Here is a 23,966-nt window from a genome sequence, read left to right as displayed (position 1 = left end):
TAACCTCGGTAGAGTAGTAATGAGGTTAGGTCAAGGCCCTACTGGAGATAATAAGAAAACAAGACAGAAGACATAACAATATAATGATAATGACAAAGGAAGTGAAACAATAAAGAATCTACGGAAAGTTAACACCACGGAATCAAGACAGTTAATACAACACGAAAGGAAAACAAGGATTTTACATGTTAAGGAAATAACAACCAAAACAAATACAACAACTAGAGAAAGATCAACAAGGGCCCCTACCGAGGTACCGCCTCGTAGTCCCAAATCATAAAAGTAACTCACAGTCTTTCCTTATATCACCATACGTTATAGCCCACCTTATCACACCATATGGCTTCTAGTAGTTCCCTTACTAGCCACGCATATCAAGCCCACCTTATCTCACCGCATGCGTTTCAACACCCAGACCTTATACCACCGCATGCGTATCAATAGAAACAACGGCATGACAGAAACCATAGTAACAACAACACGACATAAACCTCGTGCAAACAACCAAACAATCCTCTCAACAATAACACAAATGCCAGAACATAACAACTCAATAAAATGATGTTTCACAACTTACACTTTGCCTCAATAGAAACCACAACCTTAGCAACTCAACACCAAACTCAACAGCAAGATATTTCAAGGATAGGAAATTTCAAGTAAAGAGTCCCACAGTTAAATAATGACTACGGAATTAAGAAAGCAAGTAACTCAACTAAACATATAGTACAAGTTGCCAATAAGAGATAAGACAAGTAGACATGTGAAGTTAGACTAAACATAGTGACTATAACATGCTAAAGTAACTCAATTAAAGCATGAAAAAGAAATTACGAAGCTACAATCGGAATCTTAATATTTAGCCCGTGTACGCACTTGTCACCTCGCGTACACGACCTCAACATATCATAATTATCACAACAATACCAAATCCTAAGGGGGAATTTCCCCCACACAAAGTTAGACAAGTCACTTACCTCAAACCACGCTAAATCAATCAATTAAAAGGCCTTTCCCTCGATTTTCCAACTCCGAATGACTCGAATCTAGCCAAAATAATTTTATACTATAAATATAACTATAGGAAACTAATTCAAATAATGAAATTATGATCTTAGCAAAGAAATGAAAAATCGCCCCAAAAGGTCTACCCGGGCCAGTGTCTCCGAACACGACCAAAATCATTAAATCCGAATACCCATTCGATATCGAGTCCAACTATGCAAGAATTATTCAAATCCGACCTCATTTCGCCTTTCAAAAGTCAAACATTTAGCCTAAGAAGTTTTATCACTTTTCCCCAATTTTCCAACCCAAATCCCTAATTACATGATAAAATCAATGATAGATTAGTAGAATTTAATCAAAATCAAGTTAAGAACTCTTACCCCAACAATCCCTCGAAATATCACCTCAAACCGATCTCTCTAAGTCCAAATTGTGAAATATGACATAAATCCTCGATTTCAAACTTAAGTTCTGCTGCCTAGTTAATTGCACATCGCGATCGCGGAATATCCTTCGCGATCGTGAAGAAGAAAACAAGGCTGCCCCCAAAATGGCCTTCGCGAACGCGGATAAATGATACACAGACCTACGCGATCGCGGACATTCTCACGCAATTGCGAAGCACAACTTCGCGTGACCCTGCTGCCTTACTTCCTTGTACGCGAATGCGATCCGCTCTATGCATTCGTGAAGCACATGCTTCACTACTACCGCGATCACCACCCTCTCTCTGCGAACGCGAAGAGTAAAAACCAACAGTCTACAAAAATCCCTTCACGATCGCGGACGAAACCTCACGATCGCATTAAAGGAAACCAGACATGAGAAAACCAGCAACTTCAGCTATTAATGATTCGAAATGCGTCGAACATGGTCCGAATTACACTCGAGGCCCCCGGGACCTCAAACAAACATACCAAAAATTCCTAAAATATCATACGAATATGCTCGAAGTGTCAAATCCATCAAACAATACTAGAATCACGAATCGCGCATCCATTCACGCCTAAGAACTTATGAACTTCTGAATTTCGAAACCAACGTCGATTTATACCAAAACAACTCCGATTGACACCACATTTTGAACACAAGTCATACATGACATTACAGACCTATTCCAACTTCCGGAATCAAAATCCGACCCCGATATCAAAAAGTCCACTCCCAGTCAAACTTTTCAAAATCTTCCAACTTTTCAACTTTCGCCAATTAATGCCGAAACGACCTACGGACCTCCAAATCAATATCTGGACACGCTCCTAAAACCAAAATCACCCTACGGAGCTATTGGAACTGTCAAAATTCCATTTTAGAGTTATCTTCACACAAGTCAAACTACGGTCAACTCCTACGACTTAATCTTCCAACTTAGGAACTATGTGTCCCATATCACTCTGAAACTCTCCCGAACCGGATACCAAGAACCCCGACAAGTCACTTAACCACAATATAACATAGATGGAGAATAAATTAGGGTATCGGGGCTAAAATACTCAAAACAACTAGCCGGGTCGTTACATCCTCCCCCTCTTAAATCAAACGTTCGTCCTCTAACGAGTGTAGAGACATACCTGAAGTGGTAAAAATATGAGGATAATGGCTACGCATATAATTCTCAGTCTCCCAAGTCGCCTCCTCGACTGGCTGACCCCTCCACTGAACCTTCACTGAAGCAATGTTCTTCGACCTCAACTTTCAAACCTGCCTGTCCAAAATGGCCACTAGCTCCTCAACATAAGACAAATCCCTATCCAACTGGACTGAGCAGAAGTTTAACACATTAACGGATCGTCGTGATACTTCCAAAGCATAGAAATATGGAACAATGGATGAACTACAACTAGATTAGGTGGTAGTGCAAGTCTGTAGGCCATCTCTCTAATCCTCTAAGGAATATCAAAAGGTCCGATATACCTAGGGCTCAGTTTTCCCTTCTTTTCGAACCACATAACACCCTTCATGGGCGAAACCCGGAGCAAGACCCGCTCCCTAACCATGAATGAAACATCGCGAACCTTCCGATACGCCTAACTCTTCTGTCTGGATTGGGCTATACGAAGTCGATCCTGAATCAATTTAACCTTTTCCAAAGCATCCTGAACCAAGTCTGTACCCAATAGCCTAGCCTCGCCCGGCTCAAACCAACCCACCGGAGACCGGCACCGTTGATGGTAGGATAGAAACCTATGTTTTAGCCATAGTATTGCACTCTAATTATTGCATTTTATGTGTGTTTGATCTTAAACGATAGTGATTTTCACTTATTATCCATTTTATGCCTTGCAGAAAATGATTCTGAGTTAAAAAGATAATTTGGAGCTAAATCGAATAATTTAGAGCTTTAAAATCTGAGTAGAAGCCCAAGGAATTAAACCGGGATCGTGTTCGAATATGGAGGACCGGATACACATGTAAAAGATAGAGAAAAAATTCTTAAATCCATTTAAATGGCCTATCATGGCATGGTAGCCAAAATGGGAGACAAGGGGACAATTTGTCACCATATTCTATTTAGAAATTTAATTCCCCCAAGACATGGTCTAATAGGATGTTTGACCAACGTGTCCAACAAAGTGATTTGCCTATTGAAGTTTGTTTATGCAGAAATGCAAGTCCTCTACTTTTTTCCACTGGCGCGCTGCATGGGGCATCGCGAGGCGCGGCGCGGTAGTACAAAATGTGCCCGAAAATCATTTTTGGAATTGTTCTAGAATTCCCCACAAGTGCGCCACATGGGGCGGCGCGGGGTGAGGTGTGGTAGCACAAAAATGTTAGAGTGACTTCCCATTTTTGCTAAAAAAAGATAGTTTCGTCCGGGGTTTGTTTTGGGGCCGACTTAAATACACCAAAACACCATTTTAGATGGACTTTTGATACAATTTCGACCTAAGGAGGCCAAGGAGGATAAGGAGGAGTTGGAAGAACACAAGCACAAGGATTTCATCATTCCTTCCTCACTCAAGATCCGGGTTTGGATTGAATTTATATTTTCCTATACTTTAGTTACATTTGTGAAGTACTTCTCCATGTCTATGGAGTAGATCCTTTTGGGTTTTGATAGATTTTGTGTATTTATGATTGTTTGTGGATTATAACTCTATTTTTATGTATTTAAATCGTTTTTGGAAGATTTAATTGTTACATCTATATTCATTTGTTCTTGTAATCGAAAGAGGCACAACTTGTGATATCATTGCATTATATTGTTGGTTTAATTCATAGATTCTTCTAAATAATCGAAAGAGGCTAGTTGAATTATTGATTAAACCTAGTTAGGAGGATAATCGAGAGAGGTTCTCCTAAAGACCATTCCATTACGCATTATTGCATATCTTCACAGAGCTTAAATTGGTTCATATTGAGAGGTTGAGACTTAATCGAGAGAGGAGTTTTCTACTAAATAATTGTACTGATAATTAAGTGAATTCGAGAGACTCGCTTGAACATTAGAAGTGAATTATCTAGAGTTAGATCCCGAGCAATTATCTTGCACTTATTCCGTCAAAACCATATCCTCTCCCACTGATAACCTCAATTGCTTATTCCTTGTCTCGATAGTCACTAGTCAATAGCTTTAGATTCTTAGTTAATTTCAATTCTTAGTCATATAAATCTCAAATGTTGATCCTCCTGGATAGCAATCAAGCTAGAAACTATGAGAATACTATTTAAATCCAATCGTTGTGGATACGATATTATAGTATACTATCTTTGACTAGCGAGCATAATTTAAGTGTGTATTTTGCGCTCGTCAAATTTTAGCGTCGTTGCCGAGGATTGGCAATCAATAGTATTTAAAATACTTTGTAGTGCTAATTCAGGAATTAACTTTTAATTTTTATTTTGTTTATTTTTAATTTTGTTATGTTAACTTCTCTTAGAGATTTCTTCTGTTGAAGAAATCTTGAAGAGCATATTCTTGATACTGAACTCTAAATGTTGTAAAGATGGAGTACAACCAGCCTAAGAAAATGGTTGAAGAGTTAGCAGCTGAACATTGTCAGCGCTCTGCTATATGTTTTAAATGCGGTGGAAATCATCTATGGGTTGATTGTCAAGTAGGTAGATATTCTTCCTATGGTTCATATTTTGAAAACTCTCACTCTGTTTCTAGTCCATACAGGTATGAGGATTCATATGGGCACAATTCTCACTCTGGTTGAGATGAATACCCTTATTATGACTAGAATGATCCTTAGCTTCCCTAGGTCTAACGTATGTCAAAAATGGTGTTTTGGGGTATTTAATCCATCCTCAAAACAAATCTCGGAAAAAACTACCATTTTCTTAGAGAAATAGGACTTTTCCCGGATAGGACATGCGCGGTCGCGCACCTGGAGACCTTCTTGCGCACTTGGTCGCGCATTTTGCACATTGTTCTGCCCCAAGCGCGCACTTGATCGCGCACCTGGGTGATACGTTGTGAATTTGGAAAAACGTAAAACATGAAAGTTGTATCCCTTTTAAGTAGCTTTGCAATGATATATTGTGTAGCCCAAACGAAATTACGAGTAAAAAGTTATGTGCATTTTACTCAACACTATGCAATATGCCTTTTCGATTCTTCGTTTCATTCCACTATCTTCCGTTGATCCCCGAACTCGATCCTGACTTAATCCTTGGGCTTTTACTCAGACTTCAAAGCTCCAGAATAGCTTGAATTCATTCCATAACATCTACATAGATCGAAATCACTCCTACAAGGCATAAAACACACAATTAGTGCAAAATACTGGCGATTAAAGCTCCAACTCAATTAAAGTGCAGTAAATTAGAGTGCGATAAGTGACTAAAACATAAAATTATAGCCTTCCATAAGTATTGATGCAGGATGGAAGGGTGATTGTATATGCGTCGCGACAGTTGAAGGTTCATGAGAAGAATTACCCTAATCACGACTTAGAGTTGGCAGCCATTGTTCAAGCATTAAATATATGGAGGCATTACCTCTATGGCATGTCGTGTGAGGTATTCACGGATCATCGGAGTCTACAATATTTGTTCAAGCAAAATGATCTCAACTTGAGGCAGCGGAGGTGGTTGGAGCTATTGAAAGACTATGATATTACCATCTTGTATCATCCCGGGAAGGCCAATATGGTGGCCGATGCCTTGAGTAGAAAGACTGTGAGTATGGATAGCCTTGCATATGTTCCAGTTGATGAGAGATCGCTAGCATCATATGTTCAGGCCTTGGCCAATCAGTTCGTGAGGTTAGATATTTTGGAGCCTAGCCGGATTCTAGCTTGCACGGTTGCTTGGTCTTCTTTGTATTAGCGCATCAGAGAGCGTCAGTGTGACGACCCCTATTGGCTTGTCCTTAAGGACACAGTGCGGCATGGTGGTGCCAAGCAATTTACTGTTGGAAATGATGGGGTGTTATAGATGCAGGGTCAGATTTGTGTGCCCAATATGGATGGGCTTCGTGAGTTGATTCTTAAGGAGGCCCACAGTTCGCGGTATTCCATTCATCCGGGTGCCTCCAAGATGTATCAGGATTTGAGGCATCATTATTGGTAGAGAAGAATGAAGAAAGATATAGTTGCATATGTGGCTCGGTGTTTGAATTGTCAGTAGGTAAATGTATGAGCATTACATGCCTAACAGTTTGCTTCAGAGACTTAAGATTCCCGAGTGGAAGTGGGAGCGTATTACTATGGATTTCGTTGTTGGACTCCCACGGACTTTGAAGAAATTCGACGCAGTATGGGTTATTGTAGACAGGTTGACCAAGTTAGCACATTTCATTCCAGTAGCAGTTTCCTATTCTTCAGAGTGGTTGGTTGAGATCTATATCCGCGAGATTGTTCGTCTTCATGATGTGCCAATGTCCATCATTTCTGATCGGGGTACGCAGTTCGCATCGCACTTTTGGAGGGCCGTACAATGTGAGTTAGGCACACAGGTTGAGTTGAGTACAACATTTCACCCTCATACGGACGGGTAGTCCGAGCGCACCATTCAGATATTGCAGGATATCCTTCACGCCTGTGTTACGGATTTCGAGGATTCTTGGGATCAGTTCTTGTCGCTTGTGTAGTTTGCCTTCAACAACAACTACCAATCATTTATTCAGATGGCTCCCTATGAGGCATTATATAGGAGGCAGTGTCATTCTCCAGTTGGTTGGTTTGAGCCGGGAGAGGCTCAGTTATTGGGTACCGATTTGGTTCAGGATGCCTTGGAAAAGGTCAAGATGATTCGGGATCAACTTCGCACAACTTAGTATAGGCAGAAAAGTTATGCCGATCGTAGAGTTTGTGATGTTGCATTCATGATTGGATCGAGGGTTTTGCCCTGCGTTTCACCCATGAAGGGTGTGATGAGGTTCAGAAAGAAGGTCAAATTGAGCCTTAGGTATATCGGACCCTTCAAAATTCTTAAGAGAGTTGGTGAGGTGGCCTACAAGCTTGCATTACCACCTAGCTTATCATCAGTACACCCGCTGTTCCATGTCTCCATGCTCCGGAAGTATCATGGTGATCTGTCCCATGTATTAGATTTCACCTCAGTTCAATTAGACAAGGATTTGACATACGAGGAGGAACCAGTGGCCATTCTAGCATGACATATCTGAAAGTTGAGGTCTAAGAGTTATCCTTGTGTTAGATTGTAGTGGAAAGGTCAGTCGATCGACGCAGCTACGTGGGAGATCGAGTCTAACATGCAAAGTAGATACCCACACTTTTTTCACCAGTCCATGTATCTTTCTATTTCCGTTTGAGGACGAACGTTTGTTTTAGAGGTGGAGATATGATGACCCGATAGGTCATTTTGAGTTTTAGCTTTTATTCCTGTGTTTTGAGACCTCGATTATATCCGTTTAGTATTTTTCTATTTACGTGCACAGTCCGTGTCTTATTCCGAAGAATTTTTATGTGAAAAATTGAAGAAAATATGAATGTTAGCGTTACAAATGATTTGGGTTGACTATGGTCAATATTTTGTGTAAACGAACCTAGATCGGTATTTTGACGGTCCTGATGGATCCGAACCATAATTTTGGACTTGGGCATATGTCTGAAATTGAATTCGGAAGTCCTTAACTTGTTTTGACGTGATTTGTTGAAAACTACTAAATTGAAGGTTTAAAGAATTCTGAAGTTTGACTGTAGATTGACTTTATAGCTATCTGGTTCGGATTTCTGTTCTGAAACTTAGTATAGGTTCATTTCACTATTTAAGACTTGTCTACAAAATTTGGTGCATAACAGAGTTGATTTGATATGATTCGGACACTCGGTTGTGAATTTGAAAGTTCTTGAGTTTCTTTGAAAATTTCATGCATTTTGATGTCCGATTCGTAATTCTAGTTGTTAGTTTGGTGTTTTGATCGCACGAGTGAGTTCGTATGATATTATTCACTTGTGTGCATGTTTGGTTTGGAGCCCGAGGGGCTCGGGTGAGTTTCGGATAAGCAACGAATTAATTTTGAACTTAGAGGATCTGCTGGTTCAGTTGTTGCTGATGTCTAATGTTTTGTGCTTCGCGACCACGAAGGGGAACTTGGGGCTGTGGTGGTTTTCTTCTACGCGAACGCGGATAAGCGGTCGCGGACGCAAATTATCAGAGGGATTACCCTTCGCGAACGCGACTCTTCACTCGCGAACGCGATGGGTTAAGTGATCTGGGGGAGGCAAGAGTTGTTATACGCGAACGCGAGCCCAGGCTCGCGAACGCGAAGGCCGGGGGGACAGGCCATCGCGAATGCGTGCAACATCTCGCGAACACGAAGGCCATTAGGGACGATGTTCTTCGCGAATGCGTCAGGCCCTTTTCGAACGCGAAAAAGGTCCGACGCCCGGTGATTAAAAGGTCCCAAAATCGGGAATCATCCCATTTTTCACCATTTTCAAGTTTGAGCTCGGCCTCGAGGCGATTTTCAAGAGGTTTTCCATCCCAACTTCATAGGTTAGTAGATTCTAACCCGTTTTCTTACATTTTCATAAACACCCATTGATTTTAACCTTTAATCTATACTTTTTCATGGTAGAAACTAGGGATTTAGGTAGAAATTGAGGATTTTAAAAAATTGAGATTTAGACTTCAAATCGAGGTCGGATTTCGAAACTAATCACATAACCGGGCTCGGGGGTGAATGGATAATCAGATTTTGGTCCGAATCTCAGGTTTTGACCAAGCAAGCCCGTGGTTGACTTTAGTTGACTTTTTCCAAAAATATTAAAGATTGAATCTTTTCCACACGTGGGTAGTTTTAAAGCTTATTGTAAATTATTTAAATTATATTTGGTTAGATTTTATTGGTTTGGAGGCTAATTCTGGAGGAAAAACTGCGGTTGAGCATTGATTTAGTTGCGGAGTAAGGTAAGTGTCGTGGTTAACATTGACTTGAGGGATTAAAACTTGTTAGTCTACTTGCTACGTATTTTATGTGTGGGGACAACGTATATGTGAGGTAACGAGTACTTATGCGTTATCATTGGGTTAAAGCATGCGGGTGGAACTTGTTTCTTTGTATTTTATTATTTCGTTAATTATGATATCCATGCTTAGGTTAGATTATTACTTCTTTGATTATTCGTGTCGTAATTATTGCTTATTTTGAAGTTGTTGAATATTTTTGGAAGTCGAAGTTTGATATCATGGCACCATATTTGAAGTTAAATTTATTCTCAGCATTGTTTATTAGCCGAATTCATATTATCATTATTATATGGTGAGGAAGAGAGTAAAAGAACGAAGGGTGATGCCGTGCCATTATATTCATATTATTGCATGGTGAGGACGAGAGTAAAAGCACGAAGGGTGATGCCGTGCCATTTTCATATCTTTGGTTTGACTGATTTTCCCAATTTTGGTGATTTGTTTGGTTATTTCGCGATTTCATACCCGTGGTAGTTGTTATATCTTTCTCTTTTCGCATGTCCCCTCCCAATTTGTACGTTATCATTCTCTGTTATTATTGCTGCTTTATATACACTTGTACAGGTTTATTTACGTAGGTGTCTTGTCATAGCCTCGTCACTACCTTGTCGGGGTTAGGCTCGACACTTACGGAGTACATTGGGTCGGTTGTACTCATACTACACTTCTGCACTTCTTGTGCAGATACTGGTATTGGTCCTAGCGCGCTCAATAGCTTTTTGCTCGGATTCAGTCGGAAACTTGAGGTATAACTTTACAATGTTCTCAGCCTTGAAGTCCCCTTTCCAACTATCTTTATTGTTTTATTGAATTTCAAAACAGTTGTATTTTGATCAGACCTTATTTGTAGCACTCTAGATACTCATGTATTCGTGACTCTAGGTTCTGGGATATGTTTAGATTTCATAGTTCGGTATTATTTTACTCTACTTCAGACTTACATTGTTATCATAGTTAATATTTGGTTTTCAACTATCAAAATCGGTTAATTTATCTGTTTCACGTCGGCTTGCCTAGCAAGTGGATGTTAGGCGCCATCATGATCCCAACGTTGGGATTTCGGGTTGTGACAGATCATTTTTAGTCGGAAAAGCTCAATTTTCCGTTTTGACGGTTAGAATTTAGTCATTTTCTAGTAGTGACCCGCCATTCAACGTGGCGTCTACTTCGGTGATACAACCAAAGTAATTGATGTTTCAATGTAGTTTTGGTTTTTGACAGCAAATTTTGAGTTATATAGCATTGATATTGTTTTGTAGACCCCCAATAATTTAAAGGATGAGGACACTTCTTAGTTAACTTGAGATCAGAACTCCTCGCATACACTCAAAATAAGCATTATGCGATTAATATAAATGCAGGCCAACTGCCCCTTTTTAACTATAACAATTCTTTCTACCCTTTGAATACATAGTTTTATTCTTATAATTACCAAAAATTTGGAGTTAAAGTAATAATATGTCACGATAAGCATAAACATAATGATACATACATAAATTAGAAACGTGTAGTATTTTCTACTGCAGTTCAACATTATTTTCTTTTCCTAAACACAAAGTTTAGAATGATTTTTTTTTCAGTTGGTTATTCTTTGAATGTGAGCAAAAGTGAAGAAGAATCCCTCTCTAGTTTTCGATCCCTTCTTCTCCCAACTAAATATTCTTATAAAATCTCTCCAAATGACTAATCCTTGAGCGAATCTACAGTAAAGACAACATGGTTTTATGTTGTACATACATTTTTTCATTTTTGTGTTTCTTTGACAAAAAGAGAAGTATTCTCTTTTTTTATAGTAATTGCTTACACATACAAGTAGGTTCAACATCTCGATCACAATTCAAAACCAGTCAAAAGATATCCAAGAACATTATGGAGATATCATTATGTTTGGTGTTTGAATAAATTATTAAGATCCAAGAATTTAGCCTAGTTTATCTATGAAGGTTCTCTGTTGGAGTAATTGACCCTTCACTTTGAAAGCTTAGGGAAAAAGAAAGAAAAATTTAAGAATACTTCTCATTTCAAATCTTTGAACTAGTGCCTTTTTGCTTATTTGACCTACCTAAAATTATTGAAAGGAAAGATAGGATATACGCTGACAATCAAATTATAGTGTCACTAAGTTGGTCAAATACACCAACAACATTGTGGTGAAGTGATAAACACTTATTCATTCTTAACAAATATTTTGTGTTTGAGCCCTAAGTATGACATCGCCTTTGTTAGAGGGCACTATACCTCGAAGTGTGAGACTTCTCACGCGAATCCCAATTAAATCGAACCTCAATATGGATACCAAACATCGGACGAAAAACCAAATAAAATTGGTCAAACACATTAATAACATTAGGTGCCTTGCCTTCTTCCTTTTTATTCATATATTTTTTATTTTTTTATTCCTTGGTTTGGGGCGGGGGAAATTATTTTAGAGGGTGGGTAAAGAGACTTGATGATTATTTTTTACTCAATAAGTTCTTATAACTAGGCAAAGACTGATTAATGTTTTTTAAGATTCGAGACAGGTAAAAAGACCCATCCAATTTAAGATTGTCCAATCGAAACGTCTCAACTCCATCTAATTACATAGATAGCTTAAAAGCCTACAATGACCAAAAGTAAAATATGTGCGTATATATAATGTCATTTGTTTATTCATGAATGACAAATCATCTGATAAACACCCAACTTAGACCAAGATTTAGGAAAGAGAAGAGAATCTTCCAAGTGAAATGATTCCAACAAGAATAAAATAAGGGATCAAATCACATCTCATATGAGAATAAAACATTTTCAATTAATTGCTCTATCCTGAGTTAAAAGTAATTATTTTTAAGTATTTGGTTGGTTAAAACGTCACATGCAATAAGCATATATTAAATAGTTTGTTATAAAATATTGCAAGTTCTAATTAGTGTGTTAGTACCTTTCATGACAACATATTTTGGCATATTATGCCAAGAACATTTTACTTATAAGGGCTTGCAATGTACTATCCGTTTATTTATTAGTATTCTGCCTTTCTTTCTACTAAAACAATTTCACATGCATCCCTTACAACTTATCCTAATTGTAAACAACTCCACTCAGAATTTTGATTTATAAAGAAACCCCATATTTTGAAGTTTCTAATCTTACTAAACTCCCCATTGACCAAGTTAAAAAATTTACATTGGCTTATTAGTTATATCATCTAAGAAAAATATAGAACAAACTTTCTTGTCAAACTTTCCATCAAAATTTAGCGTGTGAAATAAATATGCCAAGACTTCTAAGACAAAGGGCCAAAAAGAAAGAAAAGTACTATAAATAGGTCAATTTTGTTAGCAAGAAGTGTTTCTGTAATTGGAAACAATTGAGACAGATTCATACTGGACCATTTGTTCTATTTGTTCTTTTTGCCATTGTGGGGAAGCACTATAACTTCTTCTTTTTTTGGTGAAGAAAAAAGTCTTATTAATCACCAAGAACAAATAAATACAATTTAGTCTCCACTGTAGCTTCCCAATATCTTTTTATTAGTTCACTTACTTTTGGCTATTTTTCCTCACTTAATTATTGAAGATTACCCTACATGCTTAAGCCAAATAATTGAAAAAATCTTTTTAGGAATTTTTTTTCCAATTACACTTCAGGACTTCCTAGCTAGAAATGTGCAAGACAGATAATTATTGGAGCTTCTCCATTGAATTTTAAATGATGACTAAATCAAAATATATCAAATAGGGAGTAAAATAAGTTAAATATTAAGAAAAAGAAAAAGGGAGAACAAAAGAAAGGAAGGAAAGAATCTCTAAGATCATGCTTACAAAGAGAATATATCCTCTGAAATGAATTGTCTTTCCGTTCATGTTCACTTATATTTCCCTATAACATCATTACTATTATATAAGAGAGGATAAGCAGGCATGTCATGGTCTGTTGTCTGCTTCATCATAGGGGCATTTTTGACATTTCATGTGCTGCTGACAGTTCACCCTAGTTTGCCACGTAGAAAGCACCGCTTGCAATTTTGTTACATCTCAATTTTATCTCCGCTGCTTTGCTTTGCTCTGCTTCTGTTTCTTCTTCTCCAGATTTAGTGGTTTCACTTTATGCACTACTTTTTCTTCTTCAGCAAAAAGAGCAGATCTTTGGGGTTTTCGTTTGATATTCAATCTTTTAACTGAGGTAGGGTTCTAATTTGTTCTCTGTTTTTATTAATTCGTTTGTTTTGGATTTTTTATGTGACTTTTAAGTCCTCTTCATAGATTTTATTTCTCTGAGCCAGAGTAGCACAGATTTTTTAGAATATCCATAGGCAAAATAGGGGTATCTTATTTGAGAATTAGTAGTAAAGAGATGACCATTGAGGGATGATGAATGGAAAAGGCCGAAATCCGTTAAACAACATCGACATGCGCTGGATCGAAAAGAATAAAAGAGAAGTTAGCGAGGAAACAGATAAATTCCACATTAAAAAGTGAAAAAGAAATAGAACCACAAAAAAGTAGAGTAATTGACCAGAGAGATGAGAGTTCAAACTGTGAAGAAGAAAGGGAATTGCAAAGAGTTCAAACTTTGACAAAATTTATCACTTTTTAGATACACGTATTGTTATTTTTAACTATTCTTACTTTGAATTTATAAATTAGACGATTTTAGCATCCGAATGATAGGCTCTACCTAATTGCCTTTACCTTGGGTAAAACAAATTAACTTTGGCTTTAGCACTTTGCAAATGGCGATACATAGATGCAATAGCTGACTCAAAAAGAAAAGTTGCAATTAGTTATGCCAGGATGCAATGCATGTATTTATATTCTGTTTCAAATAATCTTAATCTTAGCAGAGTTACTTAGATATTTCCTGATTTAACATGTTATACGCATATGTGAGGAAAGATTTCCATTTTTTACATTCTGCATTTGTGACTGAGTTGTAACCAATCATCAGAGACTCCTATACTTCTAAATTGTGTTGTTTACTCTTTGTAGATGTGTCTCATCACGCTCTTTCCATGTGAGCATAATTAAATGATGCTATATGTGTGTTGTTTTGCCTATTAGCCAACGAGCCTCACGTTGATGCTTCGCCAATTACATTTGACAAGCAAAATAATAGAACTAATCCCTTCTACTCCTTTGAAGTAGGCAAGTATCAAGGATCCAACATTGACTTTTATCTCTACAATACATAACATCTTTATTTATTGCTAATTTATTACTTTTTGGCGTTAGGCTCAACGTCACGTGCATCTAATGAAAACAATAGTATGAGCTCGAGAATGATTGGAAAAAAAGGTTTGCACCAATTTTTTATTATGATAGTGTTGTATATTACCTAATTGCAAATATTATACTAATAATACCTAAATATACAGGTTATAACTCACAAAAAAAGGGTTGTCCATACGTAGGTCAATTACAATCTGATTATGTTGCCTTGAAGACTGTTCCTAACTGTAAATTTTGTGGTGCAAAAAAAATTGAATATGAACCACCTGGATTCTGCTGTAACAATGGTTCGATCAAGTTAGTTTCACATGAAATGCCTGCTGAACTGCAACATTTATATTTAGGAACTACCGAAGAATGTAAACATTTTCGAACATATATTAGAACATACAATAATATGTTTGCATTTACATCACTTGTTGTAAATTATGACAGAGAATTAGCAAAAAGAAATCGTGGTATTTATACATTTAGAGTTCAAGGGAAGATGTACCATTTTATAAATGATTTAGTCCCCTCGAGTGGAATAGCAAGAAATCTACAACTATACTTCTACGACAACGATAACGAATTGGCTAACAGAATGGCTTGCTCAGAAAAAATTCATGAATCAATAGTCAAAAAACTAATGAATATTCTGAGAATTAATCCATACTCTATTTTCTTAAAATCCCTAATAGATGTTCCAAATCTATCGAACTACAATATTGCACTTAAATCTGATTCAGGCTTAGATCAACGTGTATACAATCTTCCTACTACATCAGAAGTTGCAGGAATATGGGTTGAAAAAGAAATCACTGAGCTCAGTTTTGCACCTCATATCCGAATCTACACTCATAGCAACAGATCTCAAGTAGTGAACTAGTATTACGGATGTTATGACCCTTTACAATATCCATTATTATTTCCATATGGTCAAAGTGGATGGCATTGTGGCATTAAAAAAATTATACAACCAAAGGTTACTTCTAAACGTCGAGCCTATTGTGAACATGAAGAATTACCAAGTATTAGAAATATGTGTTCTGTTGATGGATACCTTCACATGGAAGCTCAAAATCTTGAAAAAGGAAAAAGAAAAAGAGATAATATTTCTATTCGTGAATATTACTGTTATAAGTTCCAAATGAGAGAAGATGAAACAAATGAACCTTTGTATTCTGGAAGATTATTTCAGCAATATTCAGTAGCTGAACACAAAACTTGAAACACAAAGATTGGACTTCTTTTCATTCAACCCAGATCTCTTTAGAATCGAAATGCTACAAGGACTCATTGATGTTTTAAGACTTGGAGAAAGAGACGCTTCAAATATAGGAAAGCAAACATTCCTTCCTGTTAGCTTTATAGGAGGACCAAGGGACATGCGTCGGCGTTACATGGATGCTATTTCTTTAGTACAACAATTTGGAAAACCTGATCTGTTCATAACGATGACTTGTAATCCATCTTAGCCTGAGGTAAAAGAGCACTTGCTATTAACTGACGAAGCACAAAACAGGCCTGATTTAATTAGTCGAGTTTTTAGAGCAAAGATAGAAGAACTAAAAACAGATATATTAAAAAGAAATGTCTTTGGAAAAGTTGCAGCTTTTATGTATACTATAGAATTCCAAAAGCGTGGTTTACCGCATGCTCATTTCCTTATTATACTTACTAATGAATACAAACTACTTACTCCAGAATCTTATGATAATATTGTTCGTGTGATTCTAACACTGAAGAAACCCTATATAAACTTGTTCTCCAACATATGATACATGGACCTTGTGGCAAGTTAAATCCTACAAATTCATGTATGCAAAAGAAAAAAGGTTGTTGCAAATTCAAATATCCAAGAAGCTTTGCTGATCAAACTTCAAAAGGAAAAAATTCTTACCCAATTTATAAAAGGTGAAACACGGGACTTGTGAAAGTCAAAGATCACTATTTTGATAACTCATGGGTTGTTCCTTATAATCCATTCTTACTTGGGAAATTCAACTGTCATATAAATGTTGAAATTTGTTCAGATTTTAAAGATGTTAAATATATTTATAAATACATCTGCAAAGGACATGATAAAATCGCATTTCACATACATGATAATGATGCAAATGTTGAAGTAGATGAAATAAAAGAATACCAATCTGCTCGATGGGTATCACCACCTGAAGCTACATGGCGTTTATTTGGTTTCCCTATTAATGAAATGACACCAGTTGTTTATCATCTTCAGTTACATCTTGAAGGACAACAATTTGTTTCTTTTAGGAGTGCGTCAAGTATAAACTCAATTATGAATAATCCTCTGATTAGAAAAACACTGTTAACATAATTTTTTACTATGAACAAAACAAATAAAGATGCAATAAAGCTCAATCTACTGTACAAAGAATTTCCACAATATTTTGTATGGTCAGTACAGTATAAAATGTGAACCCGTCGAATAAAGGGTAATGTCATTGGACGTGTTGTAACATGTCATCCGACGGAAGGTGAAAGATATTATCTGAGATTATTATTAATGAATATAAGAGGACCAAAATCCTATGAAGACCTACTAACTGTAAATGAAGTATGTTGCAATACATTTAGAGAATCTGCTCAAAGAGAGGATTACTTCATTGTGACAATAATTTAGCTGAATGTATGGTAGAAGCCGAGAGTTATCAAATGCCATGCAGCTTGAGACGCTTGTTTGCTACATTATTAGTATATTGTGATCCTGCTAATCCAAGAGAATTATGGGAGAAATTCGAGGACTCTATGTCTGAAGACTTCAAAACTTTACCAGACATTGAAACAAAAAGTATTCGATATAAAGTTTTAGACTGTCTCAATGACATTTTACATTCAATGGGACATAACATTAATGAGTATAAACTTATCCCTGAAAATTTCAACGCTTCAAAGGCTGCCAAAGAAGCCAAAGAAATATTCTTTGAAAGAAACATAACCGTTACTGAAGAAGAGCTATTATTGCGACAAAAGTTGAACCATGAACAACAAATATCATACAATGTGATTATAGACAGAATATCTTTGAACAGAGCAGGAGCTTTTTTTGTTGAGGTCCAGGAGGAACAGGTAAAAACATTTTTATATCGTGCCTTATTAGCTACCGTACGATCTAAAGGATTTATTGCTCTAGCAACAGCAACCTCTGGAGTTGCGGCCTCGATTCTTCCAGGTGGCCGTACAGCTCATTCGCGTTTTAAAATTCCCATTGACATTGATGAAAACTTTAGTTGCAATATTAGCAAACAAAGTTCGCTTGCCTGTTTGATTCGAGATACAAAATTAATTGTATGGGATGAAGTATCGATGGCAAAAAAGAAAATGATTGAAACTTTTGATTTACTTTTGAAAGATCTTTTGAATACTAATGTGCTTTTTGGTGGTAAAGTTGTTGTCTTTGGTGGTGATTTTAGACAAACTCTACCAGTGGTTCGAAACGGAAAAAAGGAAGATTTTATTCATGAAAGTTTATTATATTCTGAGATTTGGCCCCGACTTGAAAAATTGCTACTATCAGAAAACATGCGTGCAAAAACTGATCCTGCCTATTGTGAATATTTGATGAGAAAAGGAAACGGAAAAGAACCTCTTACTTCTGAAAACAAAATTAAAATTTCAAATTCATTTATTGTTCCTTATACTACTGAAGAGGAATCTTTGAATGTGTTATTTGAAACAACATTTCCTAATATGCATGATTTCTTCTGTGATGCATCTTCTGTGACTTCTCGTGTTATTTTGACGACGAAAAATGATTTTGTGAATGAAATAAATGATATGCTTATAGGCAAATTTCCAAAAGAAGGTAAAACATTTGTTGCAATTGATGAAACATGTGAATCGAATGATCAAAGTCAGTATGAAGGTTTTTTGCATTCTTTAAATCCTGCCGGTTTACCTCCTTAAAGATTGACTTTGAAAGAAAATTGTCCAATTATATTACTACGAAATTTGAATCCTTGCGAAGGTTTATGCAATGGCACAAGATTGACATGTTGTGATTTTAAAACTCATGTTATAAGTGCAAAAATTGCAAGCGGTGACTTTAAAAATACACGTGTTCATTCCGAGAATACCATTGATGTCATCACAAGATGAAAAATTACCTGTACAATTTAAAAGAACACAGTTTCCAGTAAGACTCTGTTTTGCTATGACTATAAATAAAGCACACGGTCAAATATTAGATTTTGTTGGAATATATTTACGAGAACCAGTGTTTTCACATGGTCAGCTTTATGTTGCATTGTCGAGAGCAAAAGCTTCCAATTGTGTCAAGTTATTAATTCGACCCCCAAACCCAGATAGTGATGACGATTATTCTACATACAACATAGTTTATGATGAAATCATTCAAAAGGCTTTCTTGTGAATCCTTAACATGTTATTTTGTAGCGTTTGCTGAACTAAACAGAGTTGAACATACATTTTTAGCACAGGAACATCCACCTTGTTTATGGCACATGCACTTCGAAATTCCCAGAATAAGGTTGATGCACACAGTTAAGTGTATTTTGTCAACTTCTACATCTGATGATAAAAGATAATTTGTTGCTATACATAAATTTGTCAAATAGGCTGTACAACAATGTTTTTTCCCTCATATATTCACTGCTTTCGAATTGCTTCTAATCAGGTTGCTTGGATCAATGAGCTTGCTTGCCAAGATTTATTTATGCTGTTTTGTTTGGTTTTTGAATGTAACTATAAGTTAATACCTTAAATATATAGTGCATAATATAAATTTATTCTCCAAAATACTCGCGTGATGTGCATCATTTATCGAAGTCGCAAAATCAAGTCTTAACACTCAAACCGATCAGATGCAAATGGCTCAGCTTGAAGAAGCAAGAGTTTCATTTTTCTTTGTATAGAAAGGTGATTCTTATTTTGCTGTATAATTATTTTGAATTGTCATTTTGCATATAGAAACTATATTTAAAGGTGACATGTTTGTTGAAGAAGCAAGTTCGTTTTACTGTTCTCTGTTGACCAGTATTATATAGTGCATCATGTTCTATTCTCTTTGGATTGTAACCTATGTTAATCAATTTAATAACATCTCAAATGGAGCAGTATATCATTACAACAAATAAATTACCTCTCTGTTCATAGATTAGTGTTTAATTTTTATCTTTTTCAGAAGTTATTATATATACACACGTTAATCAGTTTTTGTGTAGAAAAAAGACATATTTCCTTTTGTCATTTATATAGCAGTTTTCTTGACAAAAGTAGTGATAAAGATAACCAACTTTCCGAATATACATAAACCCAAAGAGAAGAAAAAAGAAGAGGGGGATGGAAATGATTAATTATCAGCTTGGAATAAGTTCTTACCAAGATTCTTTAAAAGTTCTTGAGACTAATATTCAGCATACCAATGCTCTATAAATTTCGCTTTTCATCTTTGCTTTCTAAAGACTTAAATTTTTTCGCTTTCTGGGCATCAACTTACCATTACTGCCTTATATTGATATGCTTCCTATTTTCGATAGCTGCTTTGATAATAAAGACCACGATTCTGCTTTTACGTAATTGGAAGGAGATAACAGTTAGTTAATTTGTTAGGACTTTGTATTATCCTTTTTTAGCTATTGATGCTTTAACGTGGCTCTACCACTGCCAAACCAATAATTTGCTGACTTTGGTGTTGGAGGCAAGAGAGCCTATTTTTAGCTTCAGAAATGGTTTAATTTTTTGTTATTTCTTTAGAAAAAGGTACAGCCCAATTGCTTATTTTTATGGTTCTGTTGAAAAGATAAGATTGTTTTCACTTTGCTTTTTGCGTTGTATCTTGCAGCTGTAACGTCTGATGAAAATTGGGATTTAGAGGCTTTTTCTCCACCATATTCGTGCTTGAACCTTTTGGCATTTGAAAAATCGTCATCAGTATCAAATCTTTTATGCTGTTTTTTCTTTCATGTCTTGGACATGGTAAGGATTTTGCGGCTGATAGATTTTAATTCTTGTTTGTGTCAAATGAAGGTTGGTAACAGAATGGTTGGTTCTGCAGCCTCTGTTGATTATGAGCCTGCTTTCTTTAGAAACTGCACTGAAGAGGAGGCTGTTAATCCATGGAGTAAAAGTCCTTTGAAAATGGAGGCTGACAATATTAGTAGCAGGTATTTTGTATTAGCTCTGAAGGTATGCGGCAGTTATTTCAGGAAGGACGATATTGTAGAACGACAGAGAGGAGTTTGCGAATTTGTTGTATTTCTGTAGTTGGGAATATGACTCCACTATGTTATTTTCTTGAGTATGGAATAAATGTACACTGATTAATTATTACTCTCTGATTTATTTTATATGACTTCTTTTTCTCTTTTTACTTTATTAAAAAATAACATTTATAAATTGAAGAAATCTACAACTATACTTCTCATTGCTCATGAATTCACATTATTTGGTTTCTGCACAGCTTAAGAGCGTGCTTGATCCCTGTAAGGATAGGAATGACAACAATCAAGATAATAGTTTGGGCTTGGGAGCTGATTTCTTCCAGGTGATGACAGTGATTCTGATAGTGAGGTAGAAACATTATATCTTCAAATCTCAATCATATATAAAACTTGACTGCATTTAGTATGTTCTTAAATTTGTTTGCGCAGACTTAAGTCTGTGAAATGATGATATATTTTAGTTCAGTCACTATGATGATGACCAAGGCATAGTTGCGCTAATCGGTAATACATATGTCTACACTTGACTAATTTATTTATACATTTCCTTACCTAAATACTTCTGAATCACATAAGTTTAAATACCAAATAATCTCTTCACAGAGAAGCAAGATTCTCAGGTTAATGGTAATATGGATGATGAAGGTACTGTTTACTTTCATAAAAAATACTGCCAACGTCCTACTGCACCACGTACCGAATACCTCTAATGTGCTATTTAGTTTTTCAGATGATATTCAGGATCCAGCTGAAGATGAGCAACAATTTGGTAGGCTAAAGGACTGGATCAACTCATACCACCTTCACAAAATTGAAGTGACTGATGTTCTCTCTCATTTCTCCGACATCTCAGTGGTAAAACTCTAAAGTGCCTGTTTGTCTCACAACTTAATGGTCAGTTTACCTAATATGCTATCATTGTTGAAAGTCTTGGCTGAAGGTAATGGAAGGACCTCTTTAACCAAATAAAAAGCATGCTAAACATATGCTTCATAGAGGAGACCATTGATCAAATAATCCAGTTCCTAAAGTTTTGGCCCAAAAACGCCATTAAAACAAAACAAAGATGAATAAAGCCTATTTTGTTAGTGTCAATCTTGAGTAGTTCTACGGCTCCCTCTTTCTTTCATTTTGATTTCAGAAATTATGGAACGTCTTCTTAGGGGAGCCATACTTACAAGTGCTGACACAGACTATTACATCGTTAACAAACAAATGATTTGTTAATATTTCCTTTACTGGTTAATAGTTTCCATATATATATTTTTTCCATTTGATCATAACATATACTTTCTAGAATACCGTTATTTCAACTAATACTCAATTGTAGAAATTCAACTATGAGTTCGACACTGTGAAAGAAGAAAATGACGGCCAACAATACCCAAAGGGTAACCAATCTCCGCATCGCAAGGGTGAAGAATACATGTACATGAAGGTAAGATTTTTCATGGTCGGCATTGGCCTGATGATATCTAAGTGGTTGTACTGTATCCTTTCAGAAATGTGCTCTCATGTTACATCAAGCTGCTTTAATTAATAGTATATGAGTTTTGAAAGTTTCCACCTACTTTTTGCGCTTCGATTCTTCTTTCTGGAACTGGTCATTCAAATAAAATTGGCAAGTAACAAGCAGATCATTTTTGTACAAAGTCCTGTTTATAGAGTTTATATTTCCCTCTGTTTCTACACGTTGTGTATCTACCTTGTCAAGGTAATGCCATCCACACCATAACCAAAGTGATGATGAATGCTTCTATTGCTTTTACAAATGGTCACTTTCCAATATTATCATATTAAATGGAAAAAATGCAAGTGATTCCGGGGTGATAAAATGTAAAATGAAGCTTACATTGATGTTCTTAGAAGCTACATGTACAGAAACGTAGTTCAGAGTAGTAGGTAGAAATACTTGGAACTTCACTTTAATGGAGATCAAAGAGCTCAAGAGTGCTTCACCTGATCATTTATCAAGTGCAATTATTGATAATAAAGTTCTGTTGCACTTGAGGTGATGCTGACTTAGTATATATTTATATACGTTAGTTTTTTTTCCGTATACAGTGTACATTTTACATAGAAATTATAAAAGTTTAACAGCTTCAAAACAACAAGTTACCGATATTTTACAGGTATTTCATCATAACCTGTTTGGATGATTGTTACCTATTGTATTTTATCCTATTGCTACTTTAAATATATTATTTATTTTGATTGTTACTTATTATTGTTTTGTATTACTAAATTTGAAATATTTTATTTTATGTAATCAATTAGGTGCGCCCTCTTCCAACCATCTAGATGCCTGCCTGTCAATGACTCAATGCTGATTTACCCATGCATTTTCGTCACAACCTCAATCTTGCTCTGTACAACAACCTCAAAGGTGATTGCAGACAAATAAATCTTTAATACAATTATTCAACAAAGTGAAAAATTAATCGAGTTTACACACCAGTAACTCTGATTATGATATAGGTGTTGTATAGGTGTCCAAAGTTGCTACAATCTTCTCCAAAATCTATATAGTAGCTGGGACAACAAGTGACCTTAGAAGATGACACGGAGGACAAAAACAACATAGCAAAATGCCCTGCTTTGTGTGAAATGTTGTCGAGGCATCATGTCTTGACCAAGATAATTGGCAGAGGAGAGGACTTTCTATTTGTACCACCTGTTACCTGTGTGAAAGCTGACAAAGAATCCATAAGGCATTTAAACCTTTTTGATGTTGAATGCGTTATGCCACACAAAGAATTGAAAAATCATTCTTCTATTGTAAAATAAAAATGTATACAAAAGTTACGTTTGTAAAACAGGCAAACCTACCAAAAGCTATATGCTTTATTAACTAACCACATATATCAATTGGTACATGACATTATATGTACATTTCCAATGTGAGCTTGCTTGAAAACATTTACTGTACTTCGTAAATGTAGTCTAATCTACTATAAAAGTAGTGATCTGCGTATTGTAAGGTTTGTCCTTCTTGCAATGGAAGAAACACCTCTAAGAATAATTAAGTCCTATTATTATCTCACTCTGTTATTGGTATAAGATACCAAGCTAGACAAAGGAACATATCATTTTCCCTGGACCATTTAGGCTCCTACAAATTTGATGCAGTAGGAGAAAAAATAATTTTCATAACTATGTATTGGATACTATTGAA

The 23,966-nt window shown here is 36.0% G+C and overlaps 1 protein-coding gene across 6 annotated transcripts; it reads left to right on the top strand.

The window, feature by feature from the left end:
• Nucleotides 1-13,602: 13,602 nt before the first annotated feature.
• Nucleotides 13,603-23,690, top strand: LOC108942773 (meiosis-specific protein ASY1-like). 6 transcript variants are annotated; one of them, XM_070196251.1, is made up of 8 exons: nt 13,606-14,522; nt 14,610-14,672; nt 20,413-20,756; nt 21,031-21,140; nt 21,514-21,646; nt 22,122-22,229; nt 23,069-23,177; nt 23,270-23,690. In XM_070196251.1, the coding sequence occupies exons 2-7, from the start codon at nt 14,645-14,647 to the stop codon at nt 23,090-23,092; spliced, it is 747 nt and encodes a 248-aa protein (XP_070052352.1). In that variant the 5' UTR covers nt 13,606-14,522; nt 14,610-14,644; the 3' UTR covers nt 23,093-23,177; nt 23,270-23,690. The 6 variants fall into 6 exon arrangements, with proteins under 6 accessions (XP_070052353.1, XP_070052352.1, XP_070052355.1 ...); XM_070196254.1 differs by having other exon boundaries at nt 13,623-14,672; nt 20,413-20,546; nt 20,626-20,756; XM_070196253.1 differs by having other exon boundaries at nt 14,334-19,487; nt 20,413-20,546; nt 20,626-20,756.
• Nucleotides 23,691-23,966: the final 276 nt, after the last annotated feature.

Source organism: Nicotiana tomentosiformis, chromosome 2 (assembly GCF_000390325.3).
Source record: "Nicotiana tomentosiformis chromosome 2, ASM39032v3, whole genome shotgun sequence".
Classification (NCBI taxonomy): domain Eukaryota; kingdom Viridiplantae; phylum Streptophyta; class Magnoliopsida; order Solanales; family Solanaceae; genus Nicotiana; species Nicotiana tomentosiformis.
Note: the sequence above shows the minus strand (reverse complement) of the source record. Positions and strands in the feature narration are given on the sequence as shown.